The sequence below is a fragment of the Cyprinus carpio genome, chromosome A22 (genome assembly GCF_018340385.1).
Source record: "Cyprinus carpio isolate SPL01 chromosome A22, ASM1834038v1, whole genome shotgun sequence".
Taxonomy (NCBI): domain Eukaryota; kingdom Metazoa; phylum Chordata; class Actinopteri; order Cypriniformes; family Cyprinidae; genus Cyprinus; species Cyprinus carpio.
The window spans coordinates 12087808-12109511 of NC_056593.1; the positions used below are offsets into that span (position 1 = coordinate 12087808).

The 21704-nt window shown below is 38.7% G+C and overlaps 1 protein-coding gene across 1 annotated transcript; it reads left to right on the top strand.

Annotated features, from left to right (window-relative positions):
* Window positions 1-1627: 1627 nt before the first annotated feature.
* Window positions 1628-21373, top strand: LOC109059328 (abnormal spindle-like microcephaly-associated protein homolog). The gene is made up of 30 exons (XM_042711906.1): window positions 1628-2035; window positions 3304-3447; window positions 4220-5672; window positions 5803-5862; window positions 5976-6077; window positions 6162-6308; window positions 6414-6650; window positions 7731-7798; window positions 7929-8070; window positions 8567-8697; window positions 8814-8989; window positions 9152-9297; window positions 9385-9470; window positions 9603-9815; window positions 9977-10181; window positions 10341-10483; window positions 10652-10780; window positions 10874-11068; window positions 11223-16670; window positions 16800-16949; window positions 17133-17293; window positions 17378-17537; window positions 18418-18627; window positions 18769-18918; window positions 19534-19725; window positions 19879-20070; window positions 20149-20304; window positions 20423-20599; window positions 20743-20915; window positions 20990-21373. The coding sequence occupies exons 1-30, from the start codon at window positions 1745-1747 to the stop codon at window positions 21090-21092; spliced, it is 11340 nt and encodes a 3779-aa protein (XP_042567840.1). The 5' UTR covers window positions 1628-1744; the 3' UTR covers window positions 21093-21373.
* Window positions 21374-21704: the final 331 nt, after the last annotated feature.

Genomic DNA, 21704 nt, shown 5'->3' on the forward strand with positions numbered 1-21704 from the left:
ATAAATACTTTAAATTCTACTAAAACAAAAAATTATAACTTTGACACTAGAACCCTATCCACTAAGTGGACTAACAATTATGTCATTACTGCATAAAGCAACAGGTTGGACTACTTACTTTCTGTCCACTGCAGAAGAAGAAATAAGACGCATGTAACTAATCTGAGCCATACTGAACCCAAAACCGTAAGATCCATATCCATACTTAGATGTCATTGTGATAGGTGGCAAGCTGGCATGATCACGGTGTGTTACTCAAGCGTCCTCCGGTGTGTGTGTGTGTCTGTCTGTGTGTGGCTCTTTGGGTCTTAGCATGCTCTCATTCACATGTGCACCAATGAGGCGCATCTCTCTGTATCCCCAATACAAAGAGGCCTCTGGGGATTGGTGAGCACTTGAACAGAGAGGAGCCATCAAGCATGCTGTCTGAATAATAATTAGAAGGGGATGATAACATTGGATATTAAGTAAGGAACAGCAGACAAAATGCTGCTATGCAGTACTTTTCACCCTCTTGCAATCACGGCCTTCCATCCACTCTAGTCTAATGACTCTCTCAAAAAGCTCTTAAGGTTAATTTAATGCAAAACAGACCATGCCATCTGCCAGGATTCATGGGTAAGAATGTGCACTGCCTTCTGGTTAAACAACTAACTCATTTGTTTTCCAAGCCATGAAACTTATGCACTGGCAAATCTGTCTTTTCAAAATTTGTATCTGCAGTTAGTAACAATTCTCCACTATTATTAGTATTATTATTGTTGTTGTGTATTCCTTTCTTTCTTTTTCTTTTGGAAAAAAATGGTGAGGTTTAAAATAAAAAATGACTTTAATTAAACAGAAAAGTAAGTCCATTTTGGACTGTTATGAAAAGCAGAACAAAAATAAGAAAATAAATAGATATTATTATTAAAAATCATCTTGCAATTCTACACTTCCATAGTCTCCTTCTAAAAAGTAAATAAATAAAAAAACATACATACAAGCATATACATTTTCATAAAATGTGAAAATAAGAAATAATTTTCAAAAAATGTATTGTTACAAACATCATAAGAAAAATAAAATAAATAGGCAATTACTACAATAATAATTTAAAAGTCACCTTGAGTTTTACAATTTAGCACAGCTAGGAAGTAAAGAAACATAATAATCTACATAGACACGCATATATTAGCATACGATATGAATATACGAACACATCACCAGTTTTTGTATACTAAAACCCTCAAAACAAACGCAAATTCTATCTTTCTTTTCTTCTTTGCAGCTCAAAAAAGGGGAAAACAATAATAACGTAACGCCAATAGCTACTGCAAATAAGTATTATATTCTCGTGACTTATTTCGTAATCATAAGTGCTGCGGACAAACGCTTTAAACGCACAAAATATGCATACTGCTGACGTCTTTACACTTCAAACCACATCCATGCAACAAATGGCCAATCAGTCTGAAACTACATTTCAACGTTGAACGTGCCTGAAGCAGCTTCCTGTATTGTGGGCGTGGCTACAGAGTTTTTAAAGAAATCCTAGGGCTTTGATTGGTTCGAGTTTGTTGTGATCGCAGTGATTGGACAATTCTGTTAGCTGCGACGAGATGATTGGCCGCCTGGTCTGTACTCAAATTCAAAACTTGCGACTACGTACTCTGGTTTTAAACGGTATTTCGATGCAGCACGGCATCACTGACACATGGATGTAACGTTACTGAATCGCCGTTCATTTAGATGAGTACTAAACATGTCGTTTAAAGTCGCGAAAGCGGAGTGTTTGGACTTTAGTCCAACATTTGATTCTCATTGTAGTCGCGATAAACCGGGCAAGGAAAACAACACTTCAATTCCTGTGCTGAGCTTGGTTCAGTTTTCTAGGTCTCCTTTCGTGTCATTTGGGACGATCAAGTTGGGATCATCAAAATCTCTGCCTTTACGAATCGAAAATCCCACCGAGGATGCAACAACGACAGTCATTGTGGATAAAATCTCAGCATCCAAAGGCTTCTCGGTCGATCAGAGGTCTTTTACAATACAAGTAAGAGTTAACAACAAGCTTAACAAATAATTTCCAGCTTAACAAAACAAGGAAAAGTTTATTGCATATTACAATTATGTTAAAATAAAATGAATATCGTACTATGGAGATGAAACATGTTTATTAGTGTTTACGTTACACATTGAAATGAAAATTGTTATTAATTCACTTATATCTGTTTATATTTTTTTGCTCTGTGGACAACGTTCAAATTGCATGTGTGCCATCTAAATATGAGCATATTAAAAATTAGTGTGTTATTGATTGCAAAACACAAGAGAAGCAGATGTATTGGATGTGTGGTCGTTATGTCAAACCTGATGGGACACATCTTGACCCACTATATTTGAGGATATACAAAGTAAAGCTTATCTGTCAAGTTTGTTTGAAAAAGACCAAAATTCACCTGTGGTATATGGGTCAAAGACGAAAAAGTGTTTAAGTATAAAAAAAAGTGTAATACTGCTTTAAACTGTTGTAGTCCCCCCCCCCCCCCCACCAAAATGCAAAAAGTTTTCTGTTTAATTTAATTGCAATTTTGTTTTTGTTTTTCTGAGCAAAAAATAAATATCATACAATTTTCCCCTGATTTACAGAAGAGACCCACTAAAATGTCATTCAGTGTAACAATCTTGTCAGGCATATTTACAACAAAAATAAATTTATGACATATATTTAAAGACTAATTACTTTCACCCCAAATACTAATTAGTTGTAATTTTACATTTTTAAAATTTGCCACTATCCTAGGTTTTGCCCATTTGTCAGTAAGAATTTTTTACTAATTTAAAACACAATATAATTTAGTATGCTCCATTATTCTTTTAGATATTGTAATATGTACACGTCAGTATAAGCATGTTGTTTGAATTTTTGCATAAATTTTGTGTTACACTGAATGACAATGTAACAATATTTCAACCAAATTTTGACATTTATTCTCCAAAAACTTATTTGAAACCTTAAAAGTAGACATTTTATTTACATTTAATGTGCTTTCTATGGACACAAAATCACTTTTGTACATTTCTTTTGATGCGGACATCTTAATGTCTTTGACCCATATCCTGCATGAGTTGAATGGGTTTCTTTTATGCTGCTTTTTATCATTTTTGGAGCTTGACAGCTCAGACAGTCCCTATTCACTTTCATTATATGGAAAAGAGCTGCATGAACATTCTGCTAAATATATCATTTTGAGCTCCACTGAAGAAAGTAAGTTATAAGTTTGGAACGGCTTGAAGGAAAGTTACTTCTCTATTTTTCAGCCTGAAGACAGCATCATTTTAACTGTCACTTGGACACCAGTGGAAGAAGGTGGAGTTCGAGAACTCCTCTGCTTTATTGCAAATGGGATTGTCAAACATCAAGCCATTTTGCTTGGGAAAGCAGAGGCGACAAAAAAGAAAAAAGTAATCTCTCTTTCTGTCTCTTTCTCTCTGTTTTATTTTTATAGTGACCCTATTATGCCATTTTTAAGGTTCCTTATATTGTTTTGAGAGTCTCCTACAATAGGTTTACATGCATTCAAGGTCAAAAAACACTTTCGTTTTCTCAAAATATGCATTTAATATCACTTCATTTTCCAGTGATTCTTAAACGATTAGTTCAAAGCAGTTCAAAGATTCAGTATCTCTAAACCCCTCCTTTCCGTGAGCCTACTCTGCTCTGATTGGTCAGATGGCCCAGTCTGTTGTGATTGGTCTACCACGTACAGCGCATGTCAGAAACGATACGCCCATTGCCATGGTTCTGTATTTTGAACGCTCAATAGAAAAAATAACCTTCTATTATTTATAATCTATTATTGTATTTAGATTAGAGAAGCAGTCGTTAGTAAATTGGCGTGTTTGTGGGTGGGGTCAAGTTGTTTGTGGCCGGCCATTGTAGAACATAGGTGGGAATTACTCCGTAACGTGTAGCCGTCACAGAAGTGGTATTCTAATTAATAATGACTTGTTTAGGCTGTTCTGAGTCCATTATTTATTTTGGGAGACAATAACTTTATTTATCATGCACTTTCGGCTTGATAACTTTGCAGATCGTTTACATTAACATACAGCTACATTACGCACTGCATGAAAGGCAATATTGGAAATGGCATAATGGGGCAATTTCAAAATTTACAAAGAGGATGTGTGTTTTTAGGATCATGTTGAGTGCTAACAAATTTTTGTTTTGCAGAAAACCTTATGGGATTCAATTAAATCCAAGAAGGGTGTCCCGGCACCCTCAAAAGAGAAGAAGGTGTCTTCAATGCCAATAAAGTCTGCAAATAAGACATTTCATGTCTCTCGCCAGTCGCAATACAGAAAAGATAGAACATCCAACCCGTTGTCACAACTGAACCAGGAACGGTCTGCCTATTGCTCCAATGCCACAAGAGTGAAAGCACCGTCCTCCACTCCTGAGATGTCAAAGCCTGCTTTTGTAACAGAAAAGTTTGATAATGTGCATTTGCAAAAGAACTCGCCAGTGGTCGTCTTAGTACCAGCAGAGAGATTGTTGGAGACACCTGGTAACAAGGATGTGCCCTTTCCACATAAAGCAGAGTGCAGAGAAATCACGAGGGTTTTGAATAAAACACTCTCTCCTGCCAGCACCCCAGAGAGGTTTGGAAAGCCATTGTGCTTTCAGAGTCCACTTCCGGTGATTGGACAGTTTGCACGAGATCAAAGTCGAGAGTCAGAGAAACCGTCTCTGTCTATAAAAGATGCTCTGGATGTTATAGGATCAGATCTGTCGCATGCAGTGAGTCCACCTAATGCTTGCTCAAGCTTTGATTTTTCTGATTCTCTCGAGTCTGAAAAACCAGATCCGGAAACTTCATTTCGAGCAGCTGCAGTTATTTCACCACCAGTTAAAGGTGCTCACCCAAGGTTGACTTTCTGTGTGAAACCCAACAAAGTCATAGGCATTGAATCAAATCCTGATGCATTTAAGCTGAAGGCGTTAACTTTTAGCAGCGCCACAGTGACCAAGTTGATTAAAGTGGATGATTCCCTTGTTCCTGATGGTCCCAAGAAGTTTCCTGTGAATTCTACCACAGTGACCAAAGGCAAAGCAGAAGCCTCTGTCGAGAGTCCAGGCTTGCGTAAGAAGAAAACCTCCAGGCGCAGACTATTGGAGAAGACCTTGGAGCTCTCAGAACCTAGTAATGCAGAATCCAACACAAGTTCTCCTGACAGCATCTCCGCTTTACCTGTCATTAGCTCAGATTCAAGTCCTGATGTGGCACTAGAGCCCAGATTTTCTGTAACTTCAATACAGGTTACAAAACCGAAGCCAACCTCAAAGTTATCCCCTTCTGAGCAGCTTTTGTCCTCTTTATCTCCCATACGACCTCAAGGTTTGCCCTCCGTTAGTAGCTGTCCGTTAAGCGGTCTGGAGTCTGCAGCTGGTAACGTCTCTGACAAAGTGCAACCAGGTCTTAATCAGGACCAGTTTCCTGTGGAATGCAGGACACTTGTGCAGAGCAAAAAGAGAAAAAGTGATGAGTTTTTGAGAGCTCACTCGGAAGACAAGTCAAATGTCCGAGCGAAAAAGTGCCGTGCTCCGGCACATGCGACACAGAGACCAAGCCACGAAAGAACGTTCACTTCAAGGTCCACATCTGTACAGCAACGAAAAGCTAAAGGTCAGCCAAGTGTACTTATTGTTCATGTCATGCAACAAATCTAGCATGCATTATCAAGTATGTTCTGGTATACATTATTACAGATGTTTGGGCATTCTTTTTAAATTAATTTTTTTTTTTTTTCCTAAAGCTTTACCAAGCTCAAGAAAGTTCACAAAACAGAAATCCTCACCAAAAACGACTCAAAAAGGTAAGAATACATTGTGTTCCTCTTTTTTAGAATGGCATGTCTTGAAATAGACTTTGAATAACGTACTGGAGGTTTAGTGGAAATACCATTTTAAATGTATTTGACTGATATAGATGGTCGGTCTGTGAAGTCACTGAGCAGCTCGAGTCGAAAGCCTACAAGGATTGTGGCTGTGGCACAGGCCAATCTGACTTTTATGAAGCCGACACAGACTGGTATGTTTTTTTTTACAGCTATATTCTCATAATTTTTGTTGTATTTTAAGAGGCATGGTATCTTACATTGTACAATCTTAACAGCCATACCGAGGCATCCACTGCCATTTGCTGCAAAGAACATGTTTTATGATGAGCGATGGATTGAGAAGCAGGAGCGGGGCTTCACCTGGTGGATGAATTATGTTCTCACTCCTGATGACTTCAAAGTTGCTACTGAAGTTACCAAAGGTGGGCGCTTTTTTTTTTTTTTTTTCATATACTTTGAATTGGAATCATTTTAAGTCATTTCCGCAGCATTCTTTTAACATCTTTCTTCCATTTATTGTGTCTTAGTGAATGCTTTATCATTAACTATGGGGAACGACAAATTCAACATACCCAAAGCACCAACAAAAGAAGAGATGTCTTTTAGAACCTACACAGCCCGTCAACGGCTAAACCGCCTTCGGCGAGCAGCTTGCAAGCTTTTTACGTCAGAAACCATGGTAAAAGCCATCCAAAGACTGGAACTGGAAGTGGAAGCCAAGAGGCTCCTTGTGCGAAAGGACAGACATCTCTGGAAGGACATAGGTATGAGATGCAAAACGATATACGTTTTGTCATTGTGAGTTATGCTTGTAGGACGTGGCAATCTCTTTGCACTTATATAACTGATTGTTGTGAATTTTTTTTTTTTTAAGTTTCTTGTGCTCAGCAAGGGTGCATTTATGTGATCAAAAATACAGTAAAACAGTAATTTTGTGAAATATTGTTACAATTATTATTATTTTTTAAATACTTTAATACATTTTAAAATGTAATTTATTCCTGTGATCAAATTACTCCTGTCTTCAGTATCACATGATCTATCAGAAATTATTCTAATATGATGATTTGGTGCTCAAGAAACATTTATTGTCAGTGGTGAAAACAGCTGTGCTGCTTAATATTTCTGTGGAAACCATGAAAGGGTTGTTTTTGAGGATTCCTTGATGAATAGAAAGAAATATAAATCTTTTTTAACATTATAAATGTGATTACTGTCAATGTTTATCAATTTAATCTGTCCTTTCTGAAAAATACTATTAATTAAAAAAAACAAAAAAAACACGTACTACTAAAAACACTCCTACTATGCAAAATATTGTAAATATTTGTTTTAAAAGTGCTGTATGTAAGTTTTGGACTCTACTAAAGCATAAAAATAACATTTTTGCAGATATTTAAGAAACATGCTAAGTTAACATAATTGTTTATCTGAAAAAAAAAAAAAATGCTACAGTCAGTTATTCTCCTTTAAAAATGTGCATTCCGGGCCATAATGGCGGTGTTTGTTTTGGTTTGTGAAACCCGCCCACTGCCAGTTTACCCAATTGTATTTCGGCACCCTGGGTTGCCAGTTGGTGGAAAACATAGCATATTTAATTTCATTAATCAAGTTCACTCATTACTGTTGATGTGGTCAATCTGGCAACCTGCGCGTGCGTCAAGTCTGAGGAGGAGGAGCCGGGTGGGAAAAAACCCTCTCCAATATTTTGAATTTGGACTGCAATACCTAGTTCAACCACTCGGTGTCAATCCTACATACAGCACCTTTAATGGACTAATTTTATTTATTGTGTCTTACGCGAATCTTTTTCTAATTTTTCACCTTTTATGTTAATTTCTCAGGTGAGCGTCAAAAAGTTGTTAACTGGCTGATTTCATACAATCCACTTTGGCTGCGAATCGGACTAGAGGTATTTATTTTCTTTGTGAAAACATAATGTTCATTTGTCTGCTTGCTGACAATATTATAATTTTTTTTTTATTCATTGACTGCATTGTGATTTCATGTATGACATATCTCTTACCCATTCCTTGTTTCAGACAATCTATGGAGAGCTAATATCACTTGAAAGCAACAGTGATGTCATGGGACTGGCCATGTTTATTCTTGGGCGTGTGCTGTGGAACCCAGACTTAGCTGCTGAGTTCCGACACCCTAAAGTGCCCCATTTGTACAGAGATGGTAAATTAATTTGTTTATTCTTGGGCGTGTGCTTATAGAGATTTTTTTTTTTAATTTAATTTTCTTAACAAACAAAAAAAAAAAAAAATATATATATATAATATTATATATCTATATATATATATATATATGATATATATACAATATGTGTGTATTTGTGTGTGGGTGTGTGTATATATATGTATATATATATATATATATATATATATATATATATAGATATATATATATATATATATATATATATATATATATATATATATGTGTATATATATGTGTATATATATGTGTATATATGTGTATATTATAGTTCTCAGAATTAAAGATATATAGAGATATATATATATATATATATATATATATATAATATATATATATATATATATATATATATATATAAAAAATTGTGTTTATTATTATTATTTCTTCTTCTTACTTTTGCAATCAGTGTGTCTGCTACAACAGGTTCTTTATTTTTTTCACTTTCACTAATCAGGCCACGAGGAGGCGCTTTCTCGCTTCACTCTAAAGAAACTAATCCTGCTGGTCTGCTTTCTGGATAAAGCCAAAGAGTCCAGACTGATCGAACATGATCCTTGTTTGTTCTGCATGGATGCTGAATTTAAGGTTTGTGGGTTTATGTGTCTATTAAACCGGAAATAAAGGGAGCATAAAGGCAGTTAAAACACAATAAGTAATTTCACAATAGTGCACTTTTTTATTTTTCTGTTCCTTTCCTATAGTCAAGCAAAGATCTGCTCCTGGCGTTCTCTCGGGACTTCCTCAGCGGTGAAGGCATTTTGTCACGGCACCTCAGCCACTTGGGCCTAGCTGTATCCCACGTTCAGACTCCTCTGGATGAGTTCAACTTTGCCGTGAAGAAACTTGCTGTTGACTTGAGATGTGGCATTTGTTTGGTGTATGTTTGATTTGAAAATATTCATTTTTGCATGTTTATTGTTCATGTGTCTTAATAAAATGTCTTTTTCTGTTGTTACCCAAGCCAATATTTTGATTTGACATTTAGAAAGCCTATATATATGTATGTGTGTGTACTAAATGTTCCTATATTCATCTTCAGACGGGTCATGGAGCTCTTCACTCTGGACTGGACTTTGTCTAGAAAGCTGAGGATACCCGCTATTAGCCGCCTGCAGAAAGTGCACAATGTTGATGTTGCACTACAGGTTCTGAAAGACAAAGGAGTTGACCTTAGAGATGAGCATGGTGAGTTTCTTCATGTGAAATAAATAACAGTGCCTTAAGAACCTGAATGAAAAAAAGCACTCTGAATTTGTCTTCATTTTCTTGAAGGAGCAAACATCGACTCCAGAGACATTGTGGATGGACACAGGGAAAAGACCCTAAACCTCCTGTGGAAAATCATATTTGCCTTCCAGGTATCATCTTCCAGTCCCTTTTTTTAAATAAATCATTTGTATGACTGATGCTTATTTTAAAATCTTCTGATATTGTATGTGTGACTGTTTTAAATATTGACTTTACATTCTAATGCGCTTTTATCTGTATAGGTGGAAGTGCTACTTGATGAGAATCAGCTCAAAGAGGAAATAAGTTTCCTCAGGAAAACGTGGAGGACAAAACAGAAGCTGGCCTCATTAATGTCTAACAGTGGGGTTGCAGTGACCAGGATGAAGGCGAGACAAGCATTTGAACATCCCAGCCAAAAAGTGACACTGCTTATGGACTGGGTCAGTGCAGTTTGTGAGTTCTACAGTTTGAAGGTGAGTCACATTAAAGAAATAGTTTGCTCCTTTATTCATGCAATACAGGTTTGTTGATCCAAACTTGTATTTGGTTTTTCTGGAAGTATTGCAGAAAGTTAATAATACATGAGTTTATAAGATATCCTTCTCTGAACAATATCTCTCCATTATTTTTCCAGGTTGAAAACTTCACGGTGTCATTCTCAGATGGTCGTATCCTGTGTTACCTCATTCATCATTACCATCCTGGTCATCTCCCTGCAGAAGAGATTCAGCAGAGAACAACACAGACCATTGAATGTGGCCATCGTGGGAGAATGGAGCTCAATAACTCCTCGAGTGACTCGGACCACTCTTTTGAAAATTTGCCCACAATACAAACTGGTACTTTGAATAAATGACTTTTTTTTTTTTAAAAAAAAAATAATATATTATATAATTTATTATATATATTAGTTGAAGCATTCCCATAATAGTGTGGTAATTTATACATTTTAACTCTAAATGTCTCGGAATGGTTTGCTTTTTTTGCCTTGTGTTTAGAATCCCCGTCAGTGAACTTCAGAGAGCTACTTGAGAATGAGAGAAGTAACTTTCAGTTGGTGAACACTGCCGTGTCTTATCTTGGAGGGGTGCCTGCTATGATAAATCCAGAGGATATGTCCAACACCATCCCAAATGAAAAGGTAAAAATGATTGTAATCCCCTTCCACATTTTGGGTTAGCAGCAAAACATACTTGTTTCGAAAAAAAAAACTTTGAGGTTGTCTTGAAATACGTTTTTATATTAATGTATATTTAATACATAGTGATAAATTGTGACTTTTTTTTTTTTTTTTTTTTTTTTTTCCCAGGTTGTCATGTGCTACCTCTCCTTCCTCTGTGCCCGTCTTTTGGATCTCCGCAATGAAACGAGAGCAGCCCGGGTCATCCAGGGTGCATGGCGGAGATACAAGATACAGAAGGACATCGAGCTTATTCAGGTAAGGGTACAGTTTTTCTATTATGTAAAGCTGCTTGGAACCTTGCTATGCTTAGATTTTTTTTCTGATGTTGAATATGCTCTGCATACACAGAAAAAGAACCTCGCTGCTACTAAAATCCAAGCCGTTGTGCGGAAGTTCATCTTGAGAAGAAGAATGATTCAACAAAATAAGGCAGCCATCAGGATCCAGACATTCTGGAGAGGATATGTTGCACGGGAAAAGTTGAGAGTGCTGAAAAAAGAGAAACAGTTTGCTATTCAAAATGCTGCTGCAACTGTAATTCAGGTATTTTCAGGGCAATATGTAATACAGCTCATCCTATACTGTACTGTTCTACCTAGTTATATAAAATTTTAATATTTCAGCAGTTAGTTAATTAATAAATCAATTATGGATTCTCTTCTAGATGGCTAATTTAAATTTTCTTGTCCTCCCATAGAAATCATTCAAAGCTTGGAGGATTCAAAGTCTCCTAAAGAAAAACCATGCCGCCTCTGTGATCCAAGCAGCTTTCCGGAAGTGGCATGCAAAAAAATTGCTGGAAAGAAATGCTGCAGCCTTGCGCATTCAAGCGTGGTACAGAATGCAGTGTTGTAAATCCCAGTACCTGGATATGAAAAGGAAAGCCGTTTGTGTTCAAGCATGGTTCAGAGGTCACCTTCAAAGATGCAAGTTCCAGACTTTAAAGCAAAGGCATGATGCTTCAGTTGTCATTCAGAGTGCATTCAGGGCCTACCTCGTCAGAAATCACATATCTAAAATGAAGCAAAATGCAGTTTTGATTCAGAGGTGGTTTCGAGCCTGCATGCTAAGAAAAGCAGAACAGAAGAGGTATGTTATGATTAAACGGGCAGTTCTTGCTCTGCAAGCAGCTTTCCGTGGCTGGAAGGTCCGACAATCTGTGGCTCAGCACCACCATGCTGCACTTCTGATTCAAACTGCTTTCAGGCGGTTTATGGCCCAAAGGCAGTATTTATGTTTAAGAAGATCGACCATTGTTCTGCAACAGAGATTCAGAGCTAAAGTACTTGGAGACAAGTTACGACAAGAGTATATGGATCTTAAACTTGCTTCAGTGACAATTCAAGCAATTTGGCGAGGACGTGCTGAGAGGAGGAAGATCAGTCAACTTCACAGATTTGCCAAAATCATTCAGTCGAACTATCGTAGATATGTGGCACAGACACGGTTTTTGGAAATGAAACAGGCTGCCATAGTCATTCAAAGACAATACACAGCCTTCAGAGATGGACGGAAAGTGTACGCAGAATACACTGAGATTAAGAGAGCAGCCATTGTGCTACAGAGTGCTTATCGTGGCAAGAGAGCAAGACAAGAACTGCAGAAGAAAAACAAAGCAGTAACTTTGATTCAGTCTGTGATAAGAGCATATAGTTGCCGTCAGAGGTTTTTAGCTCTAAAACGTGCTGCTATTGTCATTCAGCAACACCATCGGGCTTTCACACTTGGACGGTTGGAAAGAAGCCATTACATCCATTTGAGGCAGGCAACTATAACTCTACAGGCCATGTATAGGGGTTCCAAAGTGAGGCAAAATCTGAGACAAGAGCATCAAGCCGCTACTATCATTCAAGCTCAATTCCGAATGCATAAGGTACGCATTGCCTTTCTTGCTTCAAAGTGTGCAGCTATCATCATACAGCAGCAATACAGAGCCTACAGAGTTGGCAAATGCATGCAAGCTACTTACCTGCAAATGAGAAACGCTGCTGTAGTTATTCAGTCAGCATTCAGGGGAATGAAAGTTCGCAGCTACATAAGAAAATCTCACCAAGCTGCAACACTGATTCAGGCACATTTCCGTGGACATTCCCAACTCAAAAGGTACCAAAGACAACAGTGGGCCGCATCAGTTTTACAGCAGCGATTCAGGGCAGTGATGACTAAAAATACTGTCTTGAAGGAATATATAGCCATAAAGACAGCTGCCATACGTATCCAGTCAGCTTTCCGTGGAATGATGGTAAGAAAGCAAATTGCAGAAAAGCAGAAATCTGCAAAAATCATCCAGAGGACATATAGAGCATACAAGCAACGCTGTGATTACCTTACACTCAGAAATGCCGTTATTCGTGTTCAGCAACAGTACAGAGCAATTGTAAGTGCCAGGCAACAACGCAAAAGGTATTGCTCCTTGAGATCAGCCGCCATCACTTTGCAGTCTATGTACCGAGGGATGAAAGTACGGAAAGAAATCGACAGAAAGCATAAAGCGGCTTCTGTGATTCAGGCAATGTACAAAATGTACAGAACTAGAGTGCCATTCCAAGCTATGAAACTGGCTGCATTGGTCATACAGAGGCAATACAGGTGCCATCTACTGAGAAAAGAGGCAAGAGAGAACTTTTTAAAGCTACGGCGTAGCGCAACTGCAATTCAGGCTATTTACAGAGGAAATCGTACACGCCGTGACATTGCTAGAATGAATTTTGCAGCCACGGTCATTCAAAGGAAGTACCTTGCCTACAGACAGAGAAAGAGCTTTTTGTCCATCAAAGCTGCTGTTGAATTCTGTCAACGACACTATCGATCCGTTTTGGTAGCAAGGCGCGATCGGAGAGACTATTTTGCCAAGCGCCAAGCTGTTGTTACAATCCAGGCAACTTTCAGAGGAATGCAGGTCCGGCGACAGATCCGAAGAGAGCATGAAGCTGCAACAATCATTCAGTCCCATGTGAGAAAGCACATCCTCAAGTTGTGCTTCCAGCGACTTCAGCGGGCAGTCTGTACTGTTCAGCAACGTTTCAGAGCTAACAAAATGATGAGACGAGAGATGGCAGCACTGCAGGAACAGAAGAGTGCTGCCTTGATTCTGCAAGCAGCTTATCGTGGCATGAAGTCCAGACAGACTTTGAAGCAAATGCATCAGGCTGCCACCAGCGTTCAGGTGACTTTCAGAGCTTATAGTGCTCGTAAACGGTATTTAGCCATGAAATGTGCTGCCATAGTCATTCAAAGACAATACACAGCCTTCAGAGATGGACGGAAAGTGTACAAAGAATACATTGAAATGAAGAGAGCAGCCATTGTGCTGCAGAGTGCTTATCGTGGCAAGAGAGCAAGACAAGAACTGCAGAAGAAAAACAAAGCAGCAACTTTGATTCAGTCTGTCATAAGAGCACATAGTTGCCGTCAGAGGTTTTTAGCTCTAAAACGTGCTGCTATTGTCATTCAGCAACACCATCGGGCTTTCACACTTGGACGGTTGGAAAGAAGCCATTACGTCCATTTGAGGCAGGCAACTATAACTCTACAGGCCATGTATAGGGGTTCCAAAGTGAGGCAAAATCTGAGACAAGAGCATCAAGCCGCTACTATTATTCAAGCTCAGTTCCGAATGCATAAGGTACGCGTTGGCTTTCTTGCTGCAAAGTGTGCAGCTATCATCATACAGCAGCAATACAGAGCCTACAGAGTTGGCAAACACATGCAAGCTACTTACCTGCAAATGAAAAATGCTGCTGTAGTTATTCAGTCAGCATTCAGGGGAATGAAAGTTCGCAGCTATTTAAGAAAATCTCACCAAGCTGCAACACTGATTCAGGCACATTTCCGTGGACATTCCCAACTCAAAAGGTACCAAAGACAACAGTGGGCCGCATCAGTTTTACAGCAGCGATTCAGGGCAGTGATGACTAAAAATGCTGTCTTGAAGGAATATATAGCCATAAAGACAGCTGCCATACGTATCCAGTCAGCTTTCCGTGGAATGATTGTAAGAAAGCAAATTGCAGAAAGGCACAAATCTGCAAAAATCATCCAGAGGACATATAGAGCATACAAGCAACGCCGTGATTACCTTACTCTCAGAAATGCCATTATTCGTGTTCAGCAACAGTACAGAGCAATTGTAAGTGCCAGGCTTCAATGCAAAAGGTATTGTTCCTTGAGATCAGCCGCCATCACTTTGCAGTCTATGTACCGAGGGATGAAAGTACGGAAAGAAATCGACAGAAAGCATAAAGCGGCTTCTGTGATTCAGGCAATGTACAAAATGTACAGAACTAGAATGCCATTCCAAGCTATGAAACTGGCTGCACTGGTCATACAGAGGCAATACAGGTGCCATCTACTGAGAAAAGAGGCAAGAGAGAACTTTTTGAAGCTACGGCGTAGCACAACTGCAATTCAGGCTATTTACAGAGGAAATCGTACACGCCGTGACATTGCTAGAATGAATTTTGCAGCCACGGTCATTCAAAGGAAGTACCTTGCCTACAGACAGAGAAAGAGCTTTTTGTCCATCAAAGCTGCTGTTGAATTCTGTCAACGACACTATCGATCCGTTTTGGTAGCAAGGCGCGATCGGAGAGACTATTTTGCCAAGCGCCAAGCTGTTGTTGCAATCCAGGCAACGTTCAGAGGAATGCAGGTCCGGCGACAGATCCGAAGAGAGCATGAAGCTGCAACAATCATTCAGTCCCATGTGAGAAAGCACATCCTCAAGTTGCACTTCCAGCGACTTCGGCGGGCAGTCTGTACTGTTCAGCAACGTTTCAGAGCTAACAAAATGATGAGACGAGAGATGGCAGCACTGCAGGAACAGAAGTGTGCTGCCTTGATTCTGCAAGCAGCCTATCGTGGCATGAAGTCCAGACAGACTTTGAAGCAAATGCATCAGGCTGCCACTAGCGTGCAGGCGACTTTTAGAGCTTATAGTGCTCGTAAACGGTATTTAGCCATGAAATGTGCTGCCATAGTCATTCAGCAAAGGTTTCGTGCAACAAAGGTAGTGAAACAGCAGAGAAAGCATTTTCTTGAAATGTACCATGGTGCACTTGTTCTTCAAGCGTGTTATAGAGGTCTTAAGGTTAGAAGGCAACTACTTCAACAGCGTCAAGCAGCTGTCTTGATTCAGTCTTATTTTAGGAAACACAAGGAGGTGGTTAAGTACCAGGCCATGAGGTTGTCCGCTATCATTATCCAGAGCCATTACAGATCATACATCCAGGCTAGAGCAGATCGGGAGAACTATCTACGTTTCCGAAAGTCCGCCATTGTCCTTCAAGCTGCTTTTCGAGGACACTCTCTAAGGAGACAACTGGCAGAAAAGCAAGAAGCGTCCATCATCATACAAGCTGCTTTCCGGATGTACCAGCAAAGGTCAGCATTTAAGAGACACCGCTGGGCAGCAAGGGTCCTCCAACAGAGATTTAGAGCTCTGAAACTTCGAGACGAGCAGATGCGTAGATATCAGCAGGTCAGAAATGCCACTGTATGCCTGCAGAAGTCTTTCAGAGGGATGAAGGGGAGAGAATTGGCCAGACAGAGCAAGGCTGCAAGAACCATCCAGTCCTACCTAAGGATGGCTGTCCAACGACAGCGTTTCTTCAAAGAAAAGGCTGCAGCAATCACGATTCAGTCTGCATACAGAGGCCATTGCGCCAGAGTTCAGCATGCCAGGATGCAAGCAAACGCAGCGGCCATCCAGAAGTGGTACAGATCACTTAAACTGGTCCAGAAAGATCGGAATGGTTTTGTTGCTCTTAAGCAAGCTACGCTTACCTTGCAATCTGTCTTGCGTGGAATGCTAGCGAGGAGGCTTGCAAAAAGAAGGCGGGCTGCAATCAAGATTCAGTCTGTGATGCGCATGCATGTACACCGCAAACGCTACGTGACGCTTCGCTCAAGTGTCCTGAATTTGCAGGCTCATTACAGAATGTCTGTGGCCCAAAGAAGATACCGCAGGTTGCAGGCAGCAACTGTTACTCTCCAAAAGCATTACAGAGCTCATAGGGCAACATTGGAGCAGAGGAGCAGTTATCTGAAGACACTCCAGACCATAAAGATCCTTCAGGCTAGAGTGCGTGGACACATTGAGTACAGAAGATTTCAGAGATTGCGTGCAACTACCATCACAATTCAGGTATGCAGTTCACCATACTTGTATTCTGTCTTGTCATTTTTTTTCATCCTGAATCAATTTGGAAATTCAGCAGAAGTGACTAGGAGGCTTAACTGGGAAGGCCAAACTTTTTTTCTTACCTGCAAACAGGCACATTACCGAGGATTGATCGAGAGACGCAGGTTTCAACAACTCAAGGAATCTGTTTTGGTCATACAGAAGTATTACAGAGCTTTCCGTCTCTGCCAGAGAGAGCGTGCACAGTTTCTTCAACTGCGAAAATCTGCTGTTGTGATACAAGTAAGAATAATTTTTCAACATTTTTCATTGAACCTCTAGCAAGTTACTGCAAAAATCCTGCTTCTGTTTATTTAATATACACTTTTGTGTTTCTGCTCATGTTCCTGTTTGAGATTTTTTTTTTTATTTGTGTGTGTTTGTTTTTTTTTTTTGTTTTGTTTGTCTGTTTTTTATCTGAGAGAGTTTTTGGGTTTTATAACGAGACAACATGCTGTGCGAGCGCAGGCTGCTCGGAAAATTCAGGCCTGGTTCCGAGGACACAAAGCTAGACGAAACTACATTTTAAAACAAGCTGCTGTTGCAACCATTAGTCGGTGTATTCAAGCAAGACGCCAACGTTCAAGGTAACAAATAATTGATTTTATATTCTTCTATTCTGCTTTTAAATTGTCACAAGAAGTCACATGGCCATTTGTCCTCCACTTTTAATTTCTAGCAGTCCAGCACAGTGTCCGAGTCATTCAGCAAAGATGGAGGGAAACTCTAATCGCCAGAAAACAGCATGCTGACTTCCTGAGGTTTAGAAAATCTGTTATATACATCCAGGCGCTATGGAGAGGTCAAAGAGTGAGAGATTCCATTCGAAAGGTACTTGTTCTTTTTGTGGGAATAAACATTTATTATACAGGAATTGTTAATATATTTCTGTCCTTAAGTGTGCACTCAGTAATGGTTGTCTGTTGTGCTTGACTTATACTGACACCTAGTTGTGTGGAAGCAGCATTACACAAAAGTTTTTCAATTACTGTTGTAGAAATGTGCTGTCAACTATATGAGATTATTGATGAGAGATCAATAATATGAGATTAGAGATTAAGTTTTGATGGTCATTTGATCTTCATCATGGCAACATGTAGCATACATCTTTTTTTAGGCTACTGATTCAACTGTAGTCTTTTCATGCAAGCGTACAACATTTATTTGAAGAACTATTATTGTCTTTATGTGTAAAACTTTTTAATAATAAAAAAAGATTGAGTGCACCTTTAAATTGGATGTAGGTGAACTTTGAAATGTCTCACTGTTTTGTCACCAGTTTGTATAAATTCCGGTAAGCAAAATTGACTTTGTGCAACAATTACATCACTTAGTAAATACACACTGTCTAGCTAAAGTTTGTTATCTGGAGATTAAAAAAAAAAAGTTTCAGGGAAACTGTTATCAAAGTCCATTCATTTATGCAGGGATTGTTGACATTATCCGGTGTAATTTTGCTTGTATTGCCAAGTATTTCTTTTGGTCTGTTAGGCCTTGTCTGATTTTTTTTATTTTTTTTTATATTATTTGGTTAGTTTGACTTTTTAGTGTGTTGTGCTATATATAAATTTTTTTTTTTGTTTTAAAAAAACGCTGAAGCTATAGAAACAATCCTACTATTCACAAATGTATTTTGACATAAAAGTTGTTTAGCAACTTTTTGAAAGCATCACTAAGCCTTGAGTCTATTTTTTTTTTTTTTTTTTTTCAGCAAATAAAAGCTACTGTGAAGATACAGTCAGCTTTCAGAGGCTTTAGCCAAAGACGTCGATATCACCAACAGAAAGATGCTGCCAGAATTCTACAGCACCATTTCCGAGTTTTACAGCAGGCCAGAATTAAAGAAGAAAATCGAAGAAGACAACACAATGCCGCTGTCTATCTTCAGGCTTTGTGGCGTGGTTGGCTTGCGAGACGACAGGCAAGTTGTCTTTATATGTATGAGTAATGTTATAACAGAGGCTGTTACTTAATGCCCATCCCTGATTCTTTAGTAACTGAGCGGACTCAGTATGCTAAAAGTTAATCAGTATTTCAATGTATTAACCTGTTCCCTTTATAGGTAAAAGAAATGGCTTGTGCTGCAAGACGCCTCCGTTTCACAGCTGCTGTTTACCATCATCTCTGTGCGATAAGGATTCAGAGAGCTGTGCGAGCACACTGGGCTCTAAAATCCGCCAAGAGGAAGATCTCTTCGGTCCTTTACATCCAGGTACATTTAATCATCAAAAGAAAAAAAATCTTAATTACATAGTGACTTTACCCCACAACCCATGACAGACACATAATAATATGTGATGCCTTGGGGACCATTTCTTACAAAAATGTATGCATTGTCCATTATAAACTTGGAAGGTAACATCATGGAATAAACGGTTAACCGCTAGCTTGTTCACAGATTTTCAATGAATTGTTACAATGTTGGTAGTATATATGTAAAGTAAAAATGAGTACTCTTTCTCTGTTACCTGCGTTGAGAGCCTTTTGGTGACAAATAAATGAGGATATCTTAGTGCAGATAACAGAGAAAGAGTTCACTGTTGACAGGTAAGGGCTTATGTGAACATGACAGACTTCTGCACTTTTGACCGTTGGATCGAACCCACTGCATTATGGGTGTTGGAGTTTTTTCTCACAGCGATTTTTCTTTTACTCTACTCGTGTAGCACCAATTTAAAAATAAACAAATAAATAAAATAATTTTTACTGCATATAGAGCCAAATTTTAATGAACCCTGTCTTGCCAATGTTGATTTACTCTTTTAATAATAATAATAAAGTAAAATCTCAGTGTAAATTTCTCTTTTTTTCTGCCCCACTTTTCTAGCAATGTTTCAGGGCAAAGCTGCAGAGAAAGAGATATCTTAAAGATAGAGAAGACATCATCAAGACCCAGAAGGCAGTGAGAACTTGGTTACATCGTCGCAACAAAGCTGCCGCTACTATCCAGCATGAAGTTAGGAAGCTCCTTCTGAGACGCCGCAAGGAGAGGCTACAACGTGGAATAATAATGGCACAGGTATGATGTCTTAATTTAATACATATGTAACTTACTCAATATTTACTGTTTTTTCAAAACTTGGTTTCATTAGAGCACATGTAATGTAGGTGTTGGAAGTGTTTTCAATTTTAGGGGTGAACAACAATTTTTATAATGGGATGAATTGTTTTAGCACTCTGGAGGGGTCATTGTTCAAGAAAACATCATGACACAAGCAAAGTCATTTCCATGAGGCGTCGTCTCAGGGAAGTTAATCAAGGGGTGAAGGAAGAGGACAAGCTGTGTAACAAGACCACAACAGCACTAAGCTACCTGCTTGGATTTCAAAATTATGCGTATATTCTTGCAGCCTTGAAACATTTGGGTAAGAGCTTGTTTTTAAAGTTAGGAGGTTGGCTGTTTCATAAAATGATAGCTAATGTAATCTTTTTGTCATGGTTCGAAACTGCTACCAGACTTTCACCAGAGTGCTGTGAACGTCTTGTTGAAAGTGGAGCAACACACACCATCTTCACTCTGATAAGGAGCTGCAACAGAAGTGTGCCTTCAATGGAGATCATCACATTATCCATTCAAGTCCTTCTCAATTTATCAAAAGTATGTTTCCTTATAATTAAGGCGTTAGGGTTGTTAATCGGTATCAAATCATCTCATATGCTGATTAATTAATTCCATATAACAATGTTGATTTTTGCTTTTATAAAAAATTTTTCAGTACAACAGAACCATTGATGCAGTTTATGACGTGGACAACTCTGTAGAAACCCTACTGGATCTTCTGCAGATCTACCGCGAAAAGGCTGGAGATAAGGTTGCAGAAAAAGGAGGCAGCATCTTTACCAAAGCTTGTTTTCTCTTGGTCCTCTTAGTCCAGGATGAAAGAAGAGCAATGGTGGGTGTTTCTTTCAAGCAACTGGTTTCAATAAGAGTAAAAAAAAACAATCAATACAGCCCACCTTGAACCCTGATGCCTTTTAATGTCATGAAAATAAAGTCATGGAAGCAATTTATTGTTTCAATGTCCTTTTTAAACAGGAGGTTCGAAGGCTTACAAAGGTTTCGGATCGCATTCGCAGCATCTACCGACTCACGCTTCGAAAGTACAAGATGGATGCTGAGAGAAACAAAGTCAAACAGAAAATGAACACCTCTCTCAATGGAAGTTTTCTCCTCCAAGCCACTCCTCGAAAATCAAAACCAGTGGCCAGGTATGGAATTATCCACTATCTATAAAACCTTTCGCCATATACTTAGTCTCCCACCAACCTTCTGATTTCCTCAGGTTTGATCCAGATTGGGTTCTACGGCGCGACAAATTGAAGGACATCGTGGATCCTCTTCGTGCCATTCAGATGCTGGCTAATGCTCTGGCTATCATGCCTTGAAAATATTGCAGCAAGAAAAAAGTTATTATCCTGTGCACTGCCAAAGTGTTTAATTGTTGCTCAGTATTGTAAATACTGTGTTTTTGTATTGTGTATATATTTTTTTTAATACTTTGTTTTATCAAAATGTTGTGGATGACTGTTTTATTGGCGTATATTTGGGGTCTGTGCTAAATGAGGGCACAAGTCAGCTGTGAGATTCTGTAAATACAAGTGCCGTCTGGAATTGATTTCTTTTAAAGCGCTGTAATTGAATATTAAAAAGAACCAGCTTTCACGTATGTTCTGGTGTCCTTCTTGACTGAAATAAGAGAATTAGAACAACATGAGTGAGTAGATTTGTATTTTGTTGTTGTTGTTAACTCTAACTTTATCACAAATCTGGTATTACACACCAAGAACAATAACTATATTAGGGTCCACACCAATAGACAAATAGCCATGTGATACATAGGAGAACGTATATTTTTAATATGGCCGTTATTACAAAATGATAACCCTATCAAGTTTTATTTATCCGTTAGATATTTTTTTTCTGCTTCCTAAATATGACATGGAAGGATATGAAGCAAAATGAAATGAATTATAAAGATACAAAGGGTGTATTTTTAT

Excerpts from the sequence above, each read along its gene's own strand:
- LOC109059328 (XM_042711906.1), top strand. The coding sequence starts at position 1,745 with ATGTCGTTTAAAGTCGCGAAAGCGGAGTGTTTGGACTTTAGTCCAACA. Across the intron at positions 10,484-10,651 it reads ACACCATCCCAAATGAAAAG|GTTGTCATGTGCTACCTCTC; the intron begins GTAAAAATGATT and ends TTTTTTTCCCAG. Across the intron at positions 17,538-18,417 it reads TGAGAGATTCCATTCGAAAG|CAAATAAAAGCTACTGTGAA; the intron begins GTACTTGTTCTT and ends TTTTTTTTTCAG.